Here is a 16125-nt window from a genome sequence, read left to right on the forward strand (position 1 = left end):
AGCTGAATAACTCCACTATAATAAAAAAATCTAAAATTAAATTAAAAAGTGTAATGCACACATAAAAACTACTTTAGTGACCTGAGACCTTTATATAATATTGCATATTTACAAAAACAATACCAAAGCCTGTTTAAGGAGAGCCTGCCCACTCCCTATTAAGCCCCATTGTACCGAATTTTGTTGCAGTTCCACCAGAGTTCCACTGGGAGTGATCGCGGTCGAGTGCAAAATGAATGGGAGTCTATGGAGCTAAACGGCTAAATTTGTCTCTTTCGCCTGATTGTCATTGATAAATCTCAGACTTGATTATAGTTTTTGCATGTTCAACATGGATTACAGGTCAAAAGTTGAATGAACGAGTACTTATGTCCTTTTGATTTCTTACAGGGTAAGTCATTGTTGCCCATAACACGCTAGCATTCTGCTAACGAATGTTGATTGGTTAGTGAAGGACTGACTACGACCAGAGATCCCGCTTGATGGCATCCGAAGCAGAACCAGAATGTCAGAGCATTAGCAACATTAGCAACAACATTAGCAAGCCAAAACTCTTTCTAGCATGTGTATTGACAGGGAGAGCCTAACCTGTCAGCTGTGTTGTCGATGCCTCGAGAGTAAAGTGGAAGTAACCAGAGCTTGCCGTCAAGCAGTAGCTCTGGTCGTAAGATGTGTATGACGTCAATGCCATTTTCAAAGGCTTTTTAGAACAGAAAGGCGACTTTAAAAAAATCTAACACCCAGTGGTGTGTATTTTTTTGCCTCCCCTTTCGATTTCAGAATTCAAATTACTAGACAAAAAATCATATCCTGAGAAAAGTGGATTTTGAGGGGTATAGCTCCATAGCTTCATTCTGCACTCGACCGTTAGCGCCCTCATATGGAACTTGAGTGGAACTGCAACCAGTTCAGAACCCGGAAGTTTCCCGAGAGTGGGAGTTCTCTCTTTATTATACATTCTCTGACAATACCATGCATGGACCAGAATGAATTGTCTTCAGCTGCGGTAACAGCCCGCCCATCCAGGCTACCCATAGGCCTACGTCAGAACCCAGGCTATAAGTGCCGGGCTTGACGTCAGCAATTTTTTTTAGAAATTCACTGCAAGCAATTATAAGTACGGTCAAACCATTTGGCGCGAAATCTAGAAGTCATCTTCAACATTACTATCAGATTACTCTCACCATAGATAATCGAGTACAGCAGACAATCAAAATGGATAGTCGAAAACGTCCAAGAGAGGATTTGCCGGTGGCTAATCATTTCAAAACACCAGAGAAGCGAGTGTCTGTTGTTTGGCGAAACAGAGACTTCATGCAGTGGGATGTTGAAGACACTTGCCGATACATGTGTCAGGAAGGACTCGGGTCATTGGAAGAGAGGTTCAGAGGTTGGTTTCTGATTCTACCTAGCCAGCATATCTATTAGCTTACACGCTTTTCTTATGTGGCTATACATTTTGACAGTGGCTCGGTGGCTAGCTAGCACAGCCTAGTCTGCTTATACCAACTATTTGGTCATGCACAATTGTTTGTGCTGTAGAAGGAACGGTTGGTTGTCATCCCAACTAATTTCTAGCATTGCAAGTTTAACCTCGCTAAAAGTGTCTCGTGTACGTCCATGACATTTGATACTTTGTAGCCTGCTTACGAGTTATAATATGAAGTCCGCTTGTTCAAACCGGCAGAAAAGCCTGCCGTTCAGTTTTCACCTGGCAAATCTAAAACGAGTGTGACTGTCTAATCTAAATGGGCAGGAGGGAGACCGCTATTTCAATGTCTTTCAAAACCCCTTTCATAACTTTCTCTAAACTGTTCTACGATCATTTGATCACTTAAACGATTGCCTACTATGGAAGGTGAAACACAACTCTGATCCAATCTGTTTTCTTAAAAGTGGTATCCTTACGTTTTCTTCGTTTGTTCCAATAGAGGAGAAGATCACAGGAGTAGGGCTACGCTATATTACTGAAACACAGCTGGAGAAGATGGGGATAAAGTAAGTGTGTTTTTGTTCGGCTTGCAATTCCTCCCATTAGCACTTTCACTAGTAGGCCTAATTTATATCAAGACAGCAGCAATATAAATTCAACAGAAAAGAAATGAATACTTCATTGATCTATGCATTTTGTGCTACTGCACAACCTAACATGTTTCAATACTTTGGATGATCAAATGTCAGAGAGCCCTGAGTCATGTTTTGTGTGTGTGTGTGCATGTGTGTGTGCACCACTGTTTCCCAGGTGGGTTGTGGTTGGTGAGCCACTTTAATGGATGGCAAGGCAGTGGTAATCCACATATGTGTTCAGTCTATAAGAAAACCAGCTGTACATGTACTGTCAAAGCCAAAGTCTTTTGAATTGTTGGATTGCAGTGCACTTGCTGAACAGTCAGACTGGGCCTAGTCTTTATCTGTATGTCAAGGATGTTTTAGCCTAGTTTCACTGTGTTTAGGTCTACATCTCATATCTCTTGCGTGGCATTGCCTCCCTTAGACCCCTTGGCACCAGACTGCAGGTCCTGCACAGCCTGCGGAAGCTCTGGCAGATAGTAGCCGAGACGATCAAGGTAACACCACGCACTTTCATTCTGCTTCCTCTTTCAAGGCCAGCAATAGAGGGAGGGGGGGGAGGGGGGAGTTGCAAGACTGGTCAGTCTACATGAGGGTGGCTCAGTTGGTGGTAGGAACAATAAAAAGGGTGTTGTGTATAGTTTTGAGGGTGAATCACCAAGGTCAAACATGCGCACAAACAGGGAAGAAGCTCATCATGACGTGTGTGGTTTATCTGGCGAACACATTACACTACCATGATTATTGTAAACCAGAGATAGAAAGCAAGAGGTGAGGAAGAAGGAGTACAAGGACAAGCCAGAGCTGAGGAGAAGGTCTCAGGAGATCAAGAATCCACAGAACAATGCATCACAATTCCTTCTATACACAAGTACAACCAATCAGACCAAATATTGACCCATACTTATCAACATATGACGAGCAATGCTACAGTAAGTAACACAATGGGGTGTGAGACCCATCCTGTTGGGACCCTGTTGAGCAACTCCAGATTTTAGCATATGAGAGGTGGGGGCAGGTTGACACCCAGCCTTACACCATGTACTCGCCACTGGGCAAATACAATAGCGTAGATTCAAGCCCCTAAAAAGGCCTCATTCTTGCTCGTAATAATTGCCCAGCCATAATTGCCCAGCCCTATCAGTTATTTCACCTCCTGTTACCTGTACCTTTGCTGATTTCCTGGTCAATCCTGAAGGCCCACTTTTAAAAGTATCTCAAAGAGAGACGTCATGCACAGGCGTAATCCATTTGTCACTGATTCAGTTCGAGAATTCAATACCTTTTATTTTATGAACTAATGCAAAGCTAAAATCGTAGTATTCTGGGATTTCAAAGTTGTTAGCTCCGATCATGAATTTGATAATTTGCCCAACCTTACTGGTTGTAGTAGTAGCAGTGATTTCTTATTCCCGACCCGTTTCAACCTTCAGGTGTTCAATGATCCCATACATGGGCATGTGGAGATGCACCCTTTGCTGGTCCGCATCATTGACACACCCCAGTTCCAGAGACTTCGCTTCATCAAGCAGCTTGGGGGGACCTACTTTGTCTTTCCCGGGGCGACCCATAACCGTTTTGAACACTCCATAGGGTAGGAAGGAGTTCATTTGTTTTAAAATGGGTATTTGATTTAGTTTGATGGTTGCTGTGTGCTTACTGTTAACTGGTTGTATGTGTTTGTGTCGGTCTAGAGTGGGCCACCTGGCAGGGCGACTGGTCCAGGAGCTGAATGATCGGCAGCCAGAACTTCTCATCTCTCGCAGAGACATCCTCTGTGTGCAGATCGCTGGCCTCTGCCACGACCTGGGTGAGGAAAACACACTCAATCAACCTTGTTCACTCTCCATGAACTGTAATGACTGCACTCACTTGAGTGAACCCAATTTGGCCAACCCTTCGACTAATGTGGCACGCAGCTCACCCTTGATGCTTCCTAGTGGCTCCTGATCTTCAGGAGATTTGACCAACACGTCTCCAAGCATTGGGGCTCGTCAGCAGACCCCTACAGGCTCTTTCTTCCCCCTCACTTGACTTCTCCAACGTTGCCTTCTCCATCCTCTTGTTCCTATATGACACACCCTCTGACACCCGGTCACAGTGTGCACTTCAGGTCAAGGAAAAGCGGCTATTTTGGGGGCATCAGCTTGGATCCAACTATTCGGGTTTAGAACAATGTGTTTTTGGTAAAAATGCTCAGAACAGTTCGGAATTGGGTGCGTCGAATGGAACGGAACCCTGTCCGTGGGAGGAAAGGGCTGACACAAGCAGTGCTGTGGTGAGAGATGGACAGGATACATTTCTGCTAGTGCTCATTCAGAAAGTGAAAGCATGGGATTGAATGCTTATCTTGGTCCTGTACTCTGTGTTTGAGGTCAAAAGAATATAATTACCATATGGTTCAAGTTCAGACTGTTTTGGATTAACTGTTAATTATAACATGTGCCCCATGTTAGGATTCCAAAATTCTTGGACAGTTGGATTGTTTTCCATAATTGAGCTTACCGGTGATTGTTTTGCTGAGCCTGTTGAAATGGGTTTAGTCTGGACTTTAATAGCTTTTATAGCTTTCATTTGAGTTTTATGACTTTATGACTGAGAATTATGAATTTGTATCATCATGCTGTGTTTCCCATGTTGTTATATCACTTCATGTCACCATGGCAAAAACAAAGCCTTGAATCAGGACTAGACACAAGGTATACTATAAGCCTTAACAACGCAAATGAATACACCTGCAGCCTAATATTGACATTCTCAACTCGACAAATAGCCTGGAATATGGGTAACATATACAGTGCCCTCCAAAAGTATTGGAACAGTGAGGCCAATTCCTTTATTTTTGCTGTAGACTGAAAACATTTGGGCTTGACATCAAACGATGAATGTGAAACCAGAGATCAACGTTTCAGCTTTTATTTCCAGGTATTTACATCAGGATCTGATGCACAAATTAGAAAATATCACCTTTTTGTTCGAACCCACCCATTTGTCACGTGAGCAAAAGTATTGGAACATGTGACTGACAGGTGTGTTTTGTTGCCCAGGTGTGTCCTATTACATACATTATTCAATCAATAAATACCACTGAATGTCTACACTCAGGTTCAGATTGGGTAAGATAGGTTTTGTCTATGCAGACTGTATTCAGAGGTGAAAACAACATGAAAACCAGAGCGCTGTCTTTGGGTGAAAAACAAGCAATTGTGAGTCTTAGAGAAGATGGAAAATCAATCAGAGCCATTGCAGAAACATTGGCCATAGCCAGTACAACCATTTGGAATGTCCTGAAGAAGAAGAAAACTACTGGTGTACTAAGTAACAGACGTCGAACAGGTAGACCAAGGAAAACATCAGCAGTTGATGACAGAAACATTGTGAGAGCTGTAAAGAAAGACCCTAAAACAACTGTTAGTGAGATCAGCAACAACCTCCAGATTGCAGGAGTGAAGGTATCACTATCTACTGTTCGCAGAAGACTTCATGAACAAAAGTACAAGGGCTACACCAGAAGATGCAAACCACTCATTAGCAAGAAGAATAGGAAGGCCAGGCTGGAATTTGCCAAAAAGTACAGAGATGAACCTCAAAAATTCTGGGACAAAGTTTTATGGACTGATGAGACAAAGATTAACTTTTACCAAAGTGATGGAAAGGCTAAAGTTTGGAGAAAGAAAGGAACTGCTCATGATCCCAAACAAACAAGCTCATCTGTGAAACACGGTGGAGGTAATGTCATGGCTTGGGCTTGCATGGCTTCTTCTGGGACGGGCTCATTAATCTTCATTGAGGATGTAACACATGATGGCAGCAGCAAAATGAACTCGGAAGTCTACAGAAACATTTTGTTTGCCAATTTAAGGAAAGATGCAACCAAACTGATTGGCAGAGCCTTCATCATGCAGCAAGATAACGACCCAAAACACACTGCCAAAACAACAAAGGAGTTCATCAGGGGCAAGAAATGGAAGGTATTAGACTGGCCAAGTCAATCTCCAGACTTAAACCCTATAGAGCATGCATTTTACCTGCTTAAGAGGAGACTGAAGGGAGGAACCCCACAAAACAAACAACAACTGAAAGAGGCTGCAGTGAAAGCCTGGGAAAGCATCAAAAAGGAAGAATGCAAAAGTTTGGTGACGTCAATGGGTCACAGACTTGCTGCAGTTATTGAAAGCAAAGGATTTGCAACTAAATATTAAGTCTTATTCACTTAAATATGTTTTAAGTATATCTGTTCCAATACTTTTGATCACATGACAAATGGGTGGATTCAAACAAAATGTGATATTTTCTTAGTTGTGCATCAGATCCTGATGTAAATACCTGGAAATAAAAGCTGAAACGTTGATCTCTGGTCTCACGTTCATTATTTGATGTCAAGCCCAAATGTTTTCAGTCTACAGCAAAAATAAAGGAATTCGCCTCACTGTTCCAATACTTTTGGAGGGCACTGTATAAGAATGTGTGTAAAAGGTGCTTGACTTGCCATGTGGTTCAGCTGAAACAGGAGGGAATCACCTACATTTAAGCTAATCGTCTGCACTTACCTTATAGTTTTTTTTTGTCAAATCAAGACAGAATATAAAACATTTAAAAAAAACTACATTTTAACTGAATTACACCGCCCCCCCCTTTTCTTTGTTTTGACATCCCAGCCTTTTTTTTTATGCATATACAGGACATGGCCCATTTTCCCACATGTTCGACGGGATGTTCATCCCTAAAGTCCGTCCAGAAACCAAATGGAAGGTAAAGGGATTTTGTCCATTAAGACTCTGAAAAGCAACATTGGGTGTGTTTTTTCCCCCACAATACTTTCATTCAGAAAGTACATACACACAGACAAATACAAACAATTGAGGGCAAGCAGTCCTCAACACCCATTATGACATTGTGTCCTAGCCTTTGTACAAACATGCTTTGTAAACTCCATAGCTTTCAGAGTCCACTGTTTCCAAGATAATATATACGCTCTCTGTCTGTCTGTCTCTGTGTGTGTGTGTGTATATATGTACAACATTTTATATTTTTCTTTTTATAGTCTGCAAATATGTACAGGTGCAGAACAGCAACAATAACTATTGGAAATGTGGAGTTATTATTACAGCCCTTGGTGATAAGAGATAGATAAACATGAGTTACGATCACATGTACGACAAATGTGACTCACATTATTAAATAAATGAAGATTGTGTAGGGCACTTGAGAAAAGAAGGATTGCCTTTTTATGTACGTTTGAGGGTGGGGCAGTGTACCTGTGCTTTTTCAAAACGTTGTTGTGCTCTGCAGCATGAGATGGCTTCCCTGGCCATGTTCGACCACTTGGTGCACAAGAATGAACTGGCTGAAGTGATGGAGCAGCATGGTCTGGTTCTGCCTGAAGACCTGGACTTCATCAAGGAACAAATCGCTGGACCGACGGACAAAACCACAGGGGCATCGGTGAGATCCAATGAAAACATCCAAGGTTGACTTAAAAGCTGATTTGAAATGTGTTTTTATGCTCGTTGTTATGAAAGCTCCTTATGCCTTTCGACTCCCATTCCCAGTGGCCTTACAAAGGGAGACAAGAAGAGAAATCCTTCCTTTATGAGATTGTAGCCAACAAGAGAAACGGCATCGATGTTGACAAATGGGACTACTTTGCCCGGTAAATTCAACCACAAACAAAATATCTGTTCTTCAGCATAATTAACCATGCTGTAACACATTTTCCTCTCTTTCTATTTCTGACACATACACACAGGGACTGCTACCACCTGGGCATTCAAAATAACTTTGACTACCACCGCTTTCTGAAGTTTGCCCGAGTGTGTGAGGTGGACGGGAAGAAGCACATCTGCACCAGAGATAAGGTGCTAACTGTAGCCTGGCTAACCCTCAACCTTCAAACTGCTTATGACATCCTATTTAAAGTGTGTTAACTGTACCCTTGATGTTTTCCCTTCAACAGGAAGTAGGTAACCTCTATGACATGTTCCACACCAGGAACTGCCTGCACAGACGGGCCTACCAGCACAAAGTGGGCAACATCATTGAGACTATGTGAGTACTGGATCTGTAAATGCCTACCAGGATAAACGGGAAGATGTGTGTAAAAATATGTATATACAAATAAAGCACGTTTGAAAAGAATATAATCATTTGCAAGGATAAAGTCCCTAAGGTGGTACATGTCCCACATGCATGAAGACTTAAAAAGAGGATCTTTCTCTTCTAGTTACATTTACATTTAGTCATTTAGCAGACGCTCTTAGTTAGTAGTCAGCTACCTTTTCTTCAGACTATGATGGAATGCACTGGCTTTTGAGCAACAGCAGTGTTACGATGTGTTCTCCCCAAAGACGAGGACAACTCAGTCCAAATATTGTCCGCTTCCTCCACAATCCCTTAGACCACTTGTCCTGCCTAAGGAAAGGCTCTCCATAATGCCATGAAACCAGCTTCAACTCAGTACCTGACGTCTTTCCAGAGTGCTCAAGAGACCGTGTGTGTGTGTGTTCAGGATCACTGAGGCCTTCATCAAAGCAGACCCACACATCCAGGTCAAAGGCTCTGAAGGACAGCTTTTCACCATCTCCACAGCCATAGACGATATGGAGGCCTACTCTAAACTTACTGGTAGAGTGAGGTTTTTTTCCAAATGTTTTAATCAAAGAAACCCACAGTTTAAGGATAACTGCATGGTTTGCTGCCCTTGGCGGAATATTTTGATAAGGATGTCATATTCCCTTCCCCCTGTTTTACGCTGGCTTCTTTTTTTGACCCCTCTTTTTTTTTTCTTTCTCTCATGTAGACCATGTGTTTGAGCAGATCCTCCACTCCTCCTCTCCTGAGCTGGCTGAGGCAAGAGAGATCCTAGAGAACATCACCTGCCGACGTCTCTACAAGTGTGTGGGCCAGACTCAGGCTGAGAAACACCTGGAGATCTCACAGGTGTGTGTGTGTGTGTGTTTGACTGTATAGCTGGTTGCACAGATGTTTAGAATCCCTGTTGAGCTGAAATACCTCGTTTCGAATAAACACCAAAGTTGTCAAAAGTAAGAAAGTTAAGAATATTTCTTTAATCTTTTGTTTTCCATATTTTTCTAGAAGGTAGAAAATTATACATGACATTTTCTTTGCCAGACAAACTTTACTTGAGTTCCCATCCCATGTCTACGACTGTAAAACTGGGAAGTCAAGAGGTATAACCAATTATCAGGGTTTTTCCTGCATAGAGAAAAAGAAAGATAGAGGGCACACGCCTAAGCCGCTTTCCTGAGAGCCTATGACAATGCAATGCATGTCAGCGAATATGTTCTCAATAGTATGTTTCAAGTACGCTACAGCCGAACCCTCGTTCTGTTTCGATCAATAGTAATCGAGTTTATAAGCGTGTCTCCTTGTCTGATCAATACGCAACGAGGTGTGCGAATGGACAGAGCGGCCACTAAACTGTCGTTCCGCTGCGAGGGCCAGCCCGACGTGCACGAATACACCTGTACAAATGCAAATTAAATTTCCACTCAAAATGCTGGCAAAAGTTTGATTAACGATTTCCAGCAGCCTCCATTGGTGTTCTTAACCTGGAATTATAATATATAGTGTAGGCACGAAGAAAATAAAAGGAAATTTCTACCTGGTAATAAATACATTGAGAGCACCGAAGACCCATTTTGACCCAGGATAAACCCTGCAATTATGTATATTATGAAACCATCCAGCAAATGATTTTGCCCACGAAAGTCACACACTTCTGTCTGGCAGGAAGTCCTCCTGAAGTGGGCTGACCAGGTGGCAAGATCCAGGCCTCAGATGGACCCAGCTGCTGGTCTGCAACCAGAGGACTTAGTAGTTAATGTGAGTGTCCAGTCTGTGTGTGTCAAGTTTTAAAAGCAGACCAATCTATCTGCTTCACAGCAGTTTATTCAACACCCAGTACCAGGTACCCAGTTTGCATTTTGATTGGTGGAAGTAATGTGCTTGGACAGATGTTATGCAAGCTTATTACACAGCTTTTGTTGAATGCTCAATTCTGGTCTCCTCCAGTCTTATTTCTGAATTGCAGACCCCCGCTATGAATGACAAATTGTTGCTATGGACGCAGTTCTGAAGAGCTATACTCTGAATCGAATCAATCCACAGACAAAAGTCCATTGCATTATATGACGCCCTTCTTCTGTGTCAGGTCATCAACATGGACTACGGGATGAAGGAGAAGAACCCAATCAATAATGTGCGCTTCTACTGCAAGAACGACCCCACCAAAGCCATTCAAATACGCAAGAATCAGGTACGAATCATATTGCCATTTCTAAAACCACTCAATTTGATGAACTTCCTCCTGGCCAAAAACTGGTCTGCAAACCTGAAATATGACATATTTCCATTCCTATTATAAAACGCCTTTCTAATCCACACAACTCTGCAAGCTGTGTATTCCTACCAAGAGGAGGCTTAGCTGTCTGAAAAAAATAAAATAAATAAAGTTTTTGGGCACTCGGCCTCTAACTTTTTGCAGCTCATACTCTAGTGGCCCAAATGCAAGCTGTCCCCGTTAACTATTTAATATTTTCAAAGCGCTATATAGCAAACCTTATTCCCACAGTCATCAACTTACTTCTGTCATTTTTATCATTTTCATTCCACCTCAGGTGCATTTTTCATAGTGTCCACATAGACATAGAGTAGGCTCAGCCTGTTATGGGTATGGCAGTGTCTCAAGTACAGTGGCATAAAATGAAAAAAAGAAATGTACTCCTAGACAGTTTTCAACAATTGTCTTGTCATCTCCCAAGTGTTATCTTGGCTGAATATTGTTCAGGTTAATTTGTCATATGCACATTAGCAGAGTTATTGGTATTGAAATGTTGGATTTTCAAGTTTCCCCAGCCCGGAAAATTACAACCCCTCCCTGTCGTTTCACATTGATTCATCCAGTACACATCCAGTACACATCCAGTACACATCCAGTACACATCCAGTTTACATGCTTTAGTTTAGTTATACAAAATATGGTTAGAACAGCGAGTCAGCAGAACCTCCTCTCTGCCCAGGTGTCCAAGCTCCTGCCTGAGAGGTTTGCAGAGCAACTCATCCGGGTCTACTGTAAGAAGACTGATGAGAGGAGCGTGGAGGCTGCAAAGAAGCACTTTGTCCAATGGTGCATGGACATGAACTTCTCCAAACCACAGGTGGGTGAGGCAGTCCAGACAATTCCATTGTATTTAACCTTAACCCTCTACATGTACTACTTGTAATCTTTACAAATCCTCCGATAACCACTCCAAATACAACACATGCTGTTAAACCCTGTGGATGGAAGTTGAACTTGTTGTAGTCTTAGTGGAAAGTCGATTCCAGAATGTGACATCACTGCTGAAAACTAAAGAGACACTCACCTGAAAATTAAGCAGCTCTTCAACCGCCAGTCATTGTACCATATGCCTGCAGCAGACCAGCCACTGTTCGCCTCTAAACGTTTTTACTCTTTTTGTGTGTGTGTGGCATGTAGAAATCAGTGGTTTTGTGGCTTCAGTAGTTGGACAAACGTTTGAACGTCTGCTAATTGAATAAATGAATGCCATGAATTCAGCCTGGAACTGAAATTCTGTCTCTTACGATTGTGCAGGACGGAGATGTGATAGCGCCTGAACTTACCCCTTTGAAAGCAAGCTGGGCCAACCATTATGGTGAAGAAGATGATGATGAAGGTGATGAAGGTCACAGCCGGGGAGGAAATACCTCGACTAGCATGAACGGACAGCAGGAGAAATTTAGGTCTCGACTCTTTTAAGTCTACCTTGTTTGTTACAGTTGCTTTTCTGTAAAAGGTAAAGCACTTCTAAAATCTTTTATTTCCATTTTATCATTTTACTTTCAGATATTTTTCAGTTGGCATGTTTTCAATGTCAATGTATCATTGCGTTATATAATGCCTTTATTCAGAATGATCATGGAATCAATATAAAAATATACCTCAGGTGAGCTCTGAGCTTTCGTGTCACCAAACATATTCTAGCTTTTTCTAATGTGAATGTGTTGGTGCACAAGGATCCTCCATCTTTAATATGACAGCCAAGGTTAAGATCTGATCCATCACGGTGAAAGTTACACTTAAAATCCTTTTGGACAATAATGTTAAATATACTGTCTGTTCTGTTTTCTAAAAGCTGAATGTATATTTATTTTGGAAGGTTTGCAGTAAATGATGTGTACATAAATGTATGCAGAACATCTTTCTTCAGGGCATTGTCAATATTTTGTTAACATTTCAAATGCCATTATTGTTGTCATCTAAGTTATCAGTCCCCCCCACCACATCGCACTTTCTCCCTTGCAAATAGAATTATGGGTTTGAGCAACATAGTTACAAATGGGTCAAATGCATGCTGTTTGTGATTAGGATTTGAAATTAAGACTTGTTATCTTTAGTGTATAAATTTGTGCAACTACATAGTGAACCAATAGTTATGTTTTAAAGATGATGTTACTATGGGGATTCTGTGTAGATCTAGATGATACACAGGAGTAAAGTGCTATTTAAAGTTTTCAATATTTTGCTGACTGCATGTGGGTTCCATTTACCAAATGTTATTGACATGTATTACCTTTTACCTGGTTTATGTGTTTGCTGTGCTAAGTTTTCTACTATATTTACACTTTAACTTGACCATATCTATTATTACCAGTTATGAAGTACTATTCATAACTGGAGTTTGGAGTACAATTCAAAAAGCCTAATGGCTGTGTACCTACTTTACCAAAGCAATATCTTTCCTAGAGCCAAACCCTAAAAGACTATGTTCTGTAATGCTGTGTCAATTTTGTAGTGGCCATTGATGTTGGAAACAGTATGTTTTGTCTCGTCATTTGGAAAATGAATCTGATGTAGCTGACTCCTGCATATAAAATATGTCTTTCTCTCATTTGACTTTCATTTTCATTTTATTAGTGTTACTTGTAGTTCATATTTCCCAACAGCAACTTGAAACAATCTCTCCACTGTTGTATAAAGTAATGTTCTTACTGGAAAGCACAGCATTCTAATTCAGGGGGACCAGAGGATTGGGGTCACTGACTGATCAGAGAAGTGCAGAGGCCATCGCAGCACTTTGTCCCATGATGCAACAACAAAACCTTTTCTAATACCATGAGGATGAGGGAAGAGATGACTATACATCTGGTACATATTTTTGAGAAAGAAAAAAACCCACACTGGACGCAATATCAAGAGTCTTCATATTCCACAATGGATAAAATGTATTTATACTGTAACTGTAACACTATAACACGATAACACTAGTTTGGCTTATGAGAAACATTACCTTTCCAGATTCTAATATCTCAGCAACATCTACTTTTTTTGTTGAAAAGAGGACAATCTACTTTATCATAGATTGACGCAGAAATTGTGTTTAGTCTTTCTTGTACTGTATGAGAAATGTATTTATGTTATCCAGAATGTAACATCCTAGCTGAAACAACTGAGGTGACACTCACCTGAGATAACACTGGTCCCATTTTCATCTATGGAGATTTTGAATTAATTTCACCAACATTTGAATTTCAATAGCTCCTTGGTCATGTGACATGCAAGGTTCAGAGGAAGCATGACCTAGCGTAATTGTTTGCCAAATTAATGCAAAATCACCTGAGATGAAAATGGGACCAACAGAAAGGATTGCTATAGGCAAGGGGTGTTCAATCTTGGTCCTCGGGATCGGTTGTCCTGTATGTTTTAGATGTTTTCCTGATCCAGCACACCTGATTCAACTGAATGGTTGTTATCAGGCTTCCACAGCGCTTGATAACAACATAGATTTTAATCAGATGAGCTGGATTAGGGAAACGTCTAAAGCAGGGGTGTTCAATCCTGGCCCTCGGGGTCCGCTGTCCTGTATGTTCTAGATGTTTTCCTGATCCAGCACACCTGAATCAAATGAATGGGTTGTTATCAAGCTCTGTGGAAGCCTGATAGCAACCATTCATTTGAATATCGACACAGATATCAAACCTGACCTCTTTTGTGCCACCACCGTTGTCACTGCTCATCTGGCCAAAGGTTATTATGTGCTGAAACATCAAATGTACATCAGCAATGTGACAGTGTGCATAATTTACTAGGGATGCACATAATATCTGCACTTCATCGGTATCGGCAGGTAAAAGCTTCAAAACGTAATTATCGGCATCTGCAGATATGAAACGTATGCCGATGTACCTGGCCGATAAAGTGACGTGCAAATTATGCGCACGCGAAGCAAATGTTTAATTAAGCAAGCCTGTCACGTTGTGCCTAACAGCCCCTTACCTGTTCTAAAATCAGCGCAAAACACGGACTTGCGGGCCTTATTGCTTTTCTAAAACTGTTATTACAAATATTTGATATATATGGGTCAATCCTGAAATTGCCAGGGCGGGCTTTATACGATGATGGACAGATGATCAACAGCTCTGACAGGTGTGCATTGTCAGAGCGATGGCATCGTCTGTAGACCTGTTGGACCGGTATGCAAAATGCATTGGGTCCAGGGTGGGGGGCAGCGAGGAGCAGAGGAATGATTTGACTAGCCGCTCGAAGCACTTCATGATGACAGAGGTCAGTGCTATCGGGCAATAGTGGTTCATACATGTGACCTTGGTGTTCTTGGGCACAGGGATAATGGTGGTCATCTTGAAGCAGGTGGGGGGTACAGACAGGCTGAGGGAGAGGTGGAAGACGTCACTGAAGACCCCTGCTAGCTGGTCAGCACAGCCCAAGGGCCCTACCTGATACACCGTCTGGGCCAGGAGCCTTGCGAGGGTTGATCTGCGCTGCCTCACCTCAGCTGCAGTTAGTGTAGGATAATGTAGGAAATATGTGTTGGGCTGGTTGACCTCTCAGACTGTCTGCCTGAGAGAAATTGATACACTAGTATCATGTTGTACCAGTGTAGGTGTGGAATACAAGGACTTGTGTCTATGAGACCAAATGGCCATTGTTCTGATGTTTTAGGCTCAGACAGTTGCGAGAATTGATCATTATATTGTTCTGGGGATTTCTCAAGTATGGTAGTTTTATTGATCATCTCATGTATAAATTGTCCCCTAACAAACACTACTGGGTCTATTAATAAAAATCTCCATGTAACTACAGTCTACAGCATTTTCCTTGGGTGTAGACTGTGCCCCCACCACAATTGCATACTATACAAATGAATAGAATAGATCTTTATTGTCATTGTCACAGGTACAAAGAAATTAAAGTGCTTCCAATCAGTGGATCATTCATTGATTTAAAAATCAGTAAAAAGGATAAAATTACTAAAGTGCTAAAATTACTCAAATAAATATACGTAAGACTGTACCGTAAACAACCACACACAGTCATTACATAATACATAACATTGTGCACATTATGTTTTGCCAGCAGCAACAGTGGTTATTGCAGTTGGATAGACACTGTTTTAGTCTGTTTGTCCTTGCCTTGATTGATATGTATCGTCTGCCTGAAGGCAACATTTCAAACAGGGAGTGCCCAGGAGTGTGAAGTGTCTTTTATGATGTTCTGCGCATTTTTGAGACAACAGGATCTGTGTAGGTGTTCCAGTGCGGGGAGAGGGCAGCCAACAATGCTGTTTATGACCCTCTGAGCCACTGTACAGCTGGTATACCAAATACATATGCAGTATGTGAGGATGCTTTCAATGGAGGCTCGGTAGAAGGACACCAGCAGTCTTTGTGTGATGTTATTCCTCCTGAGTGTCCTCGGGAAGTTGTCAGAAGTATTAATCTATCAAGCATTGCACAGTCAGTCGGTGAACAAGTTTAAGAAAGCTTTATTGCTTGCGGCCGGCCCACAAGGAGACAAAACATCACACCCCATTGTGCTACAAGTTTGTCCGCTACCATGTTGCGCTAGCTAGCTATTTAAGCAGAACCGCTCTTTACAGTCATTGGTTAAGACAAAGGCATGCAAATGTTCCATTGCTCTTCTTCATTGGCTCCTTGCATAGACCTGGCGCGCGTGTGTACGTGTTTGAGTGTGTGCGTGCCTTTTGACCCCTGTAAGCTTGACCACATGATTCA

General features: G+C 41.8%; 1 protein-coding gene across 1 annotated transcript; it reads left to right on the plus strand.

Moving 5' to 3' along the window:
* The first annotated feature begins 1008 nt into the window (after positions 1-1008).
* LOC124480279 (deoxynucleoside triphosphate triphosphohydrolase SAMHD1-like) lies at positions 1009-12970 on the plus strand. Its single transcript, XM_047039410.1, has 16 exons — positions 1009-1390; positions 1932-1998; positions 2495-2567; positions 3504-3664; positions 3765-3880; positions 6752-6822; positions 7363-7515; positions 7623-7723; positions 7820-7928; positions 8027-8118; positions 8579-8694; positions 8870-9009; positions 9823-9915; positions 10244-10348; positions 11112-11249; positions 11687-12970. The coding sequence occupies exons 1-16, from the start codon at positions 1216-1218 to the stop codon at positions 11849-11851; spliced, it is 1875 nt and encodes a 624-aa protein (XP_046895366.1). The 5' UTR covers positions 1009-1215; the 3' UTR covers positions 11852-12970.
* Positions 12971-16125: the final 3155 nt, after the last annotated feature.

Source organism: Hypomesus transpacificus, chromosome 18, assembly GCF_021917145.1.
Source record: "Hypomesus transpacificus isolate Combined female chromosome 18, fHypTra1, whole genome shotgun sequence".
NCBI classification, from domain to species: Eukaryota; Metazoa; Chordata; class Actinopteri; order Osmeriformes; family Osmeridae; genus Hypomesus; species Hypomesus transpacificus.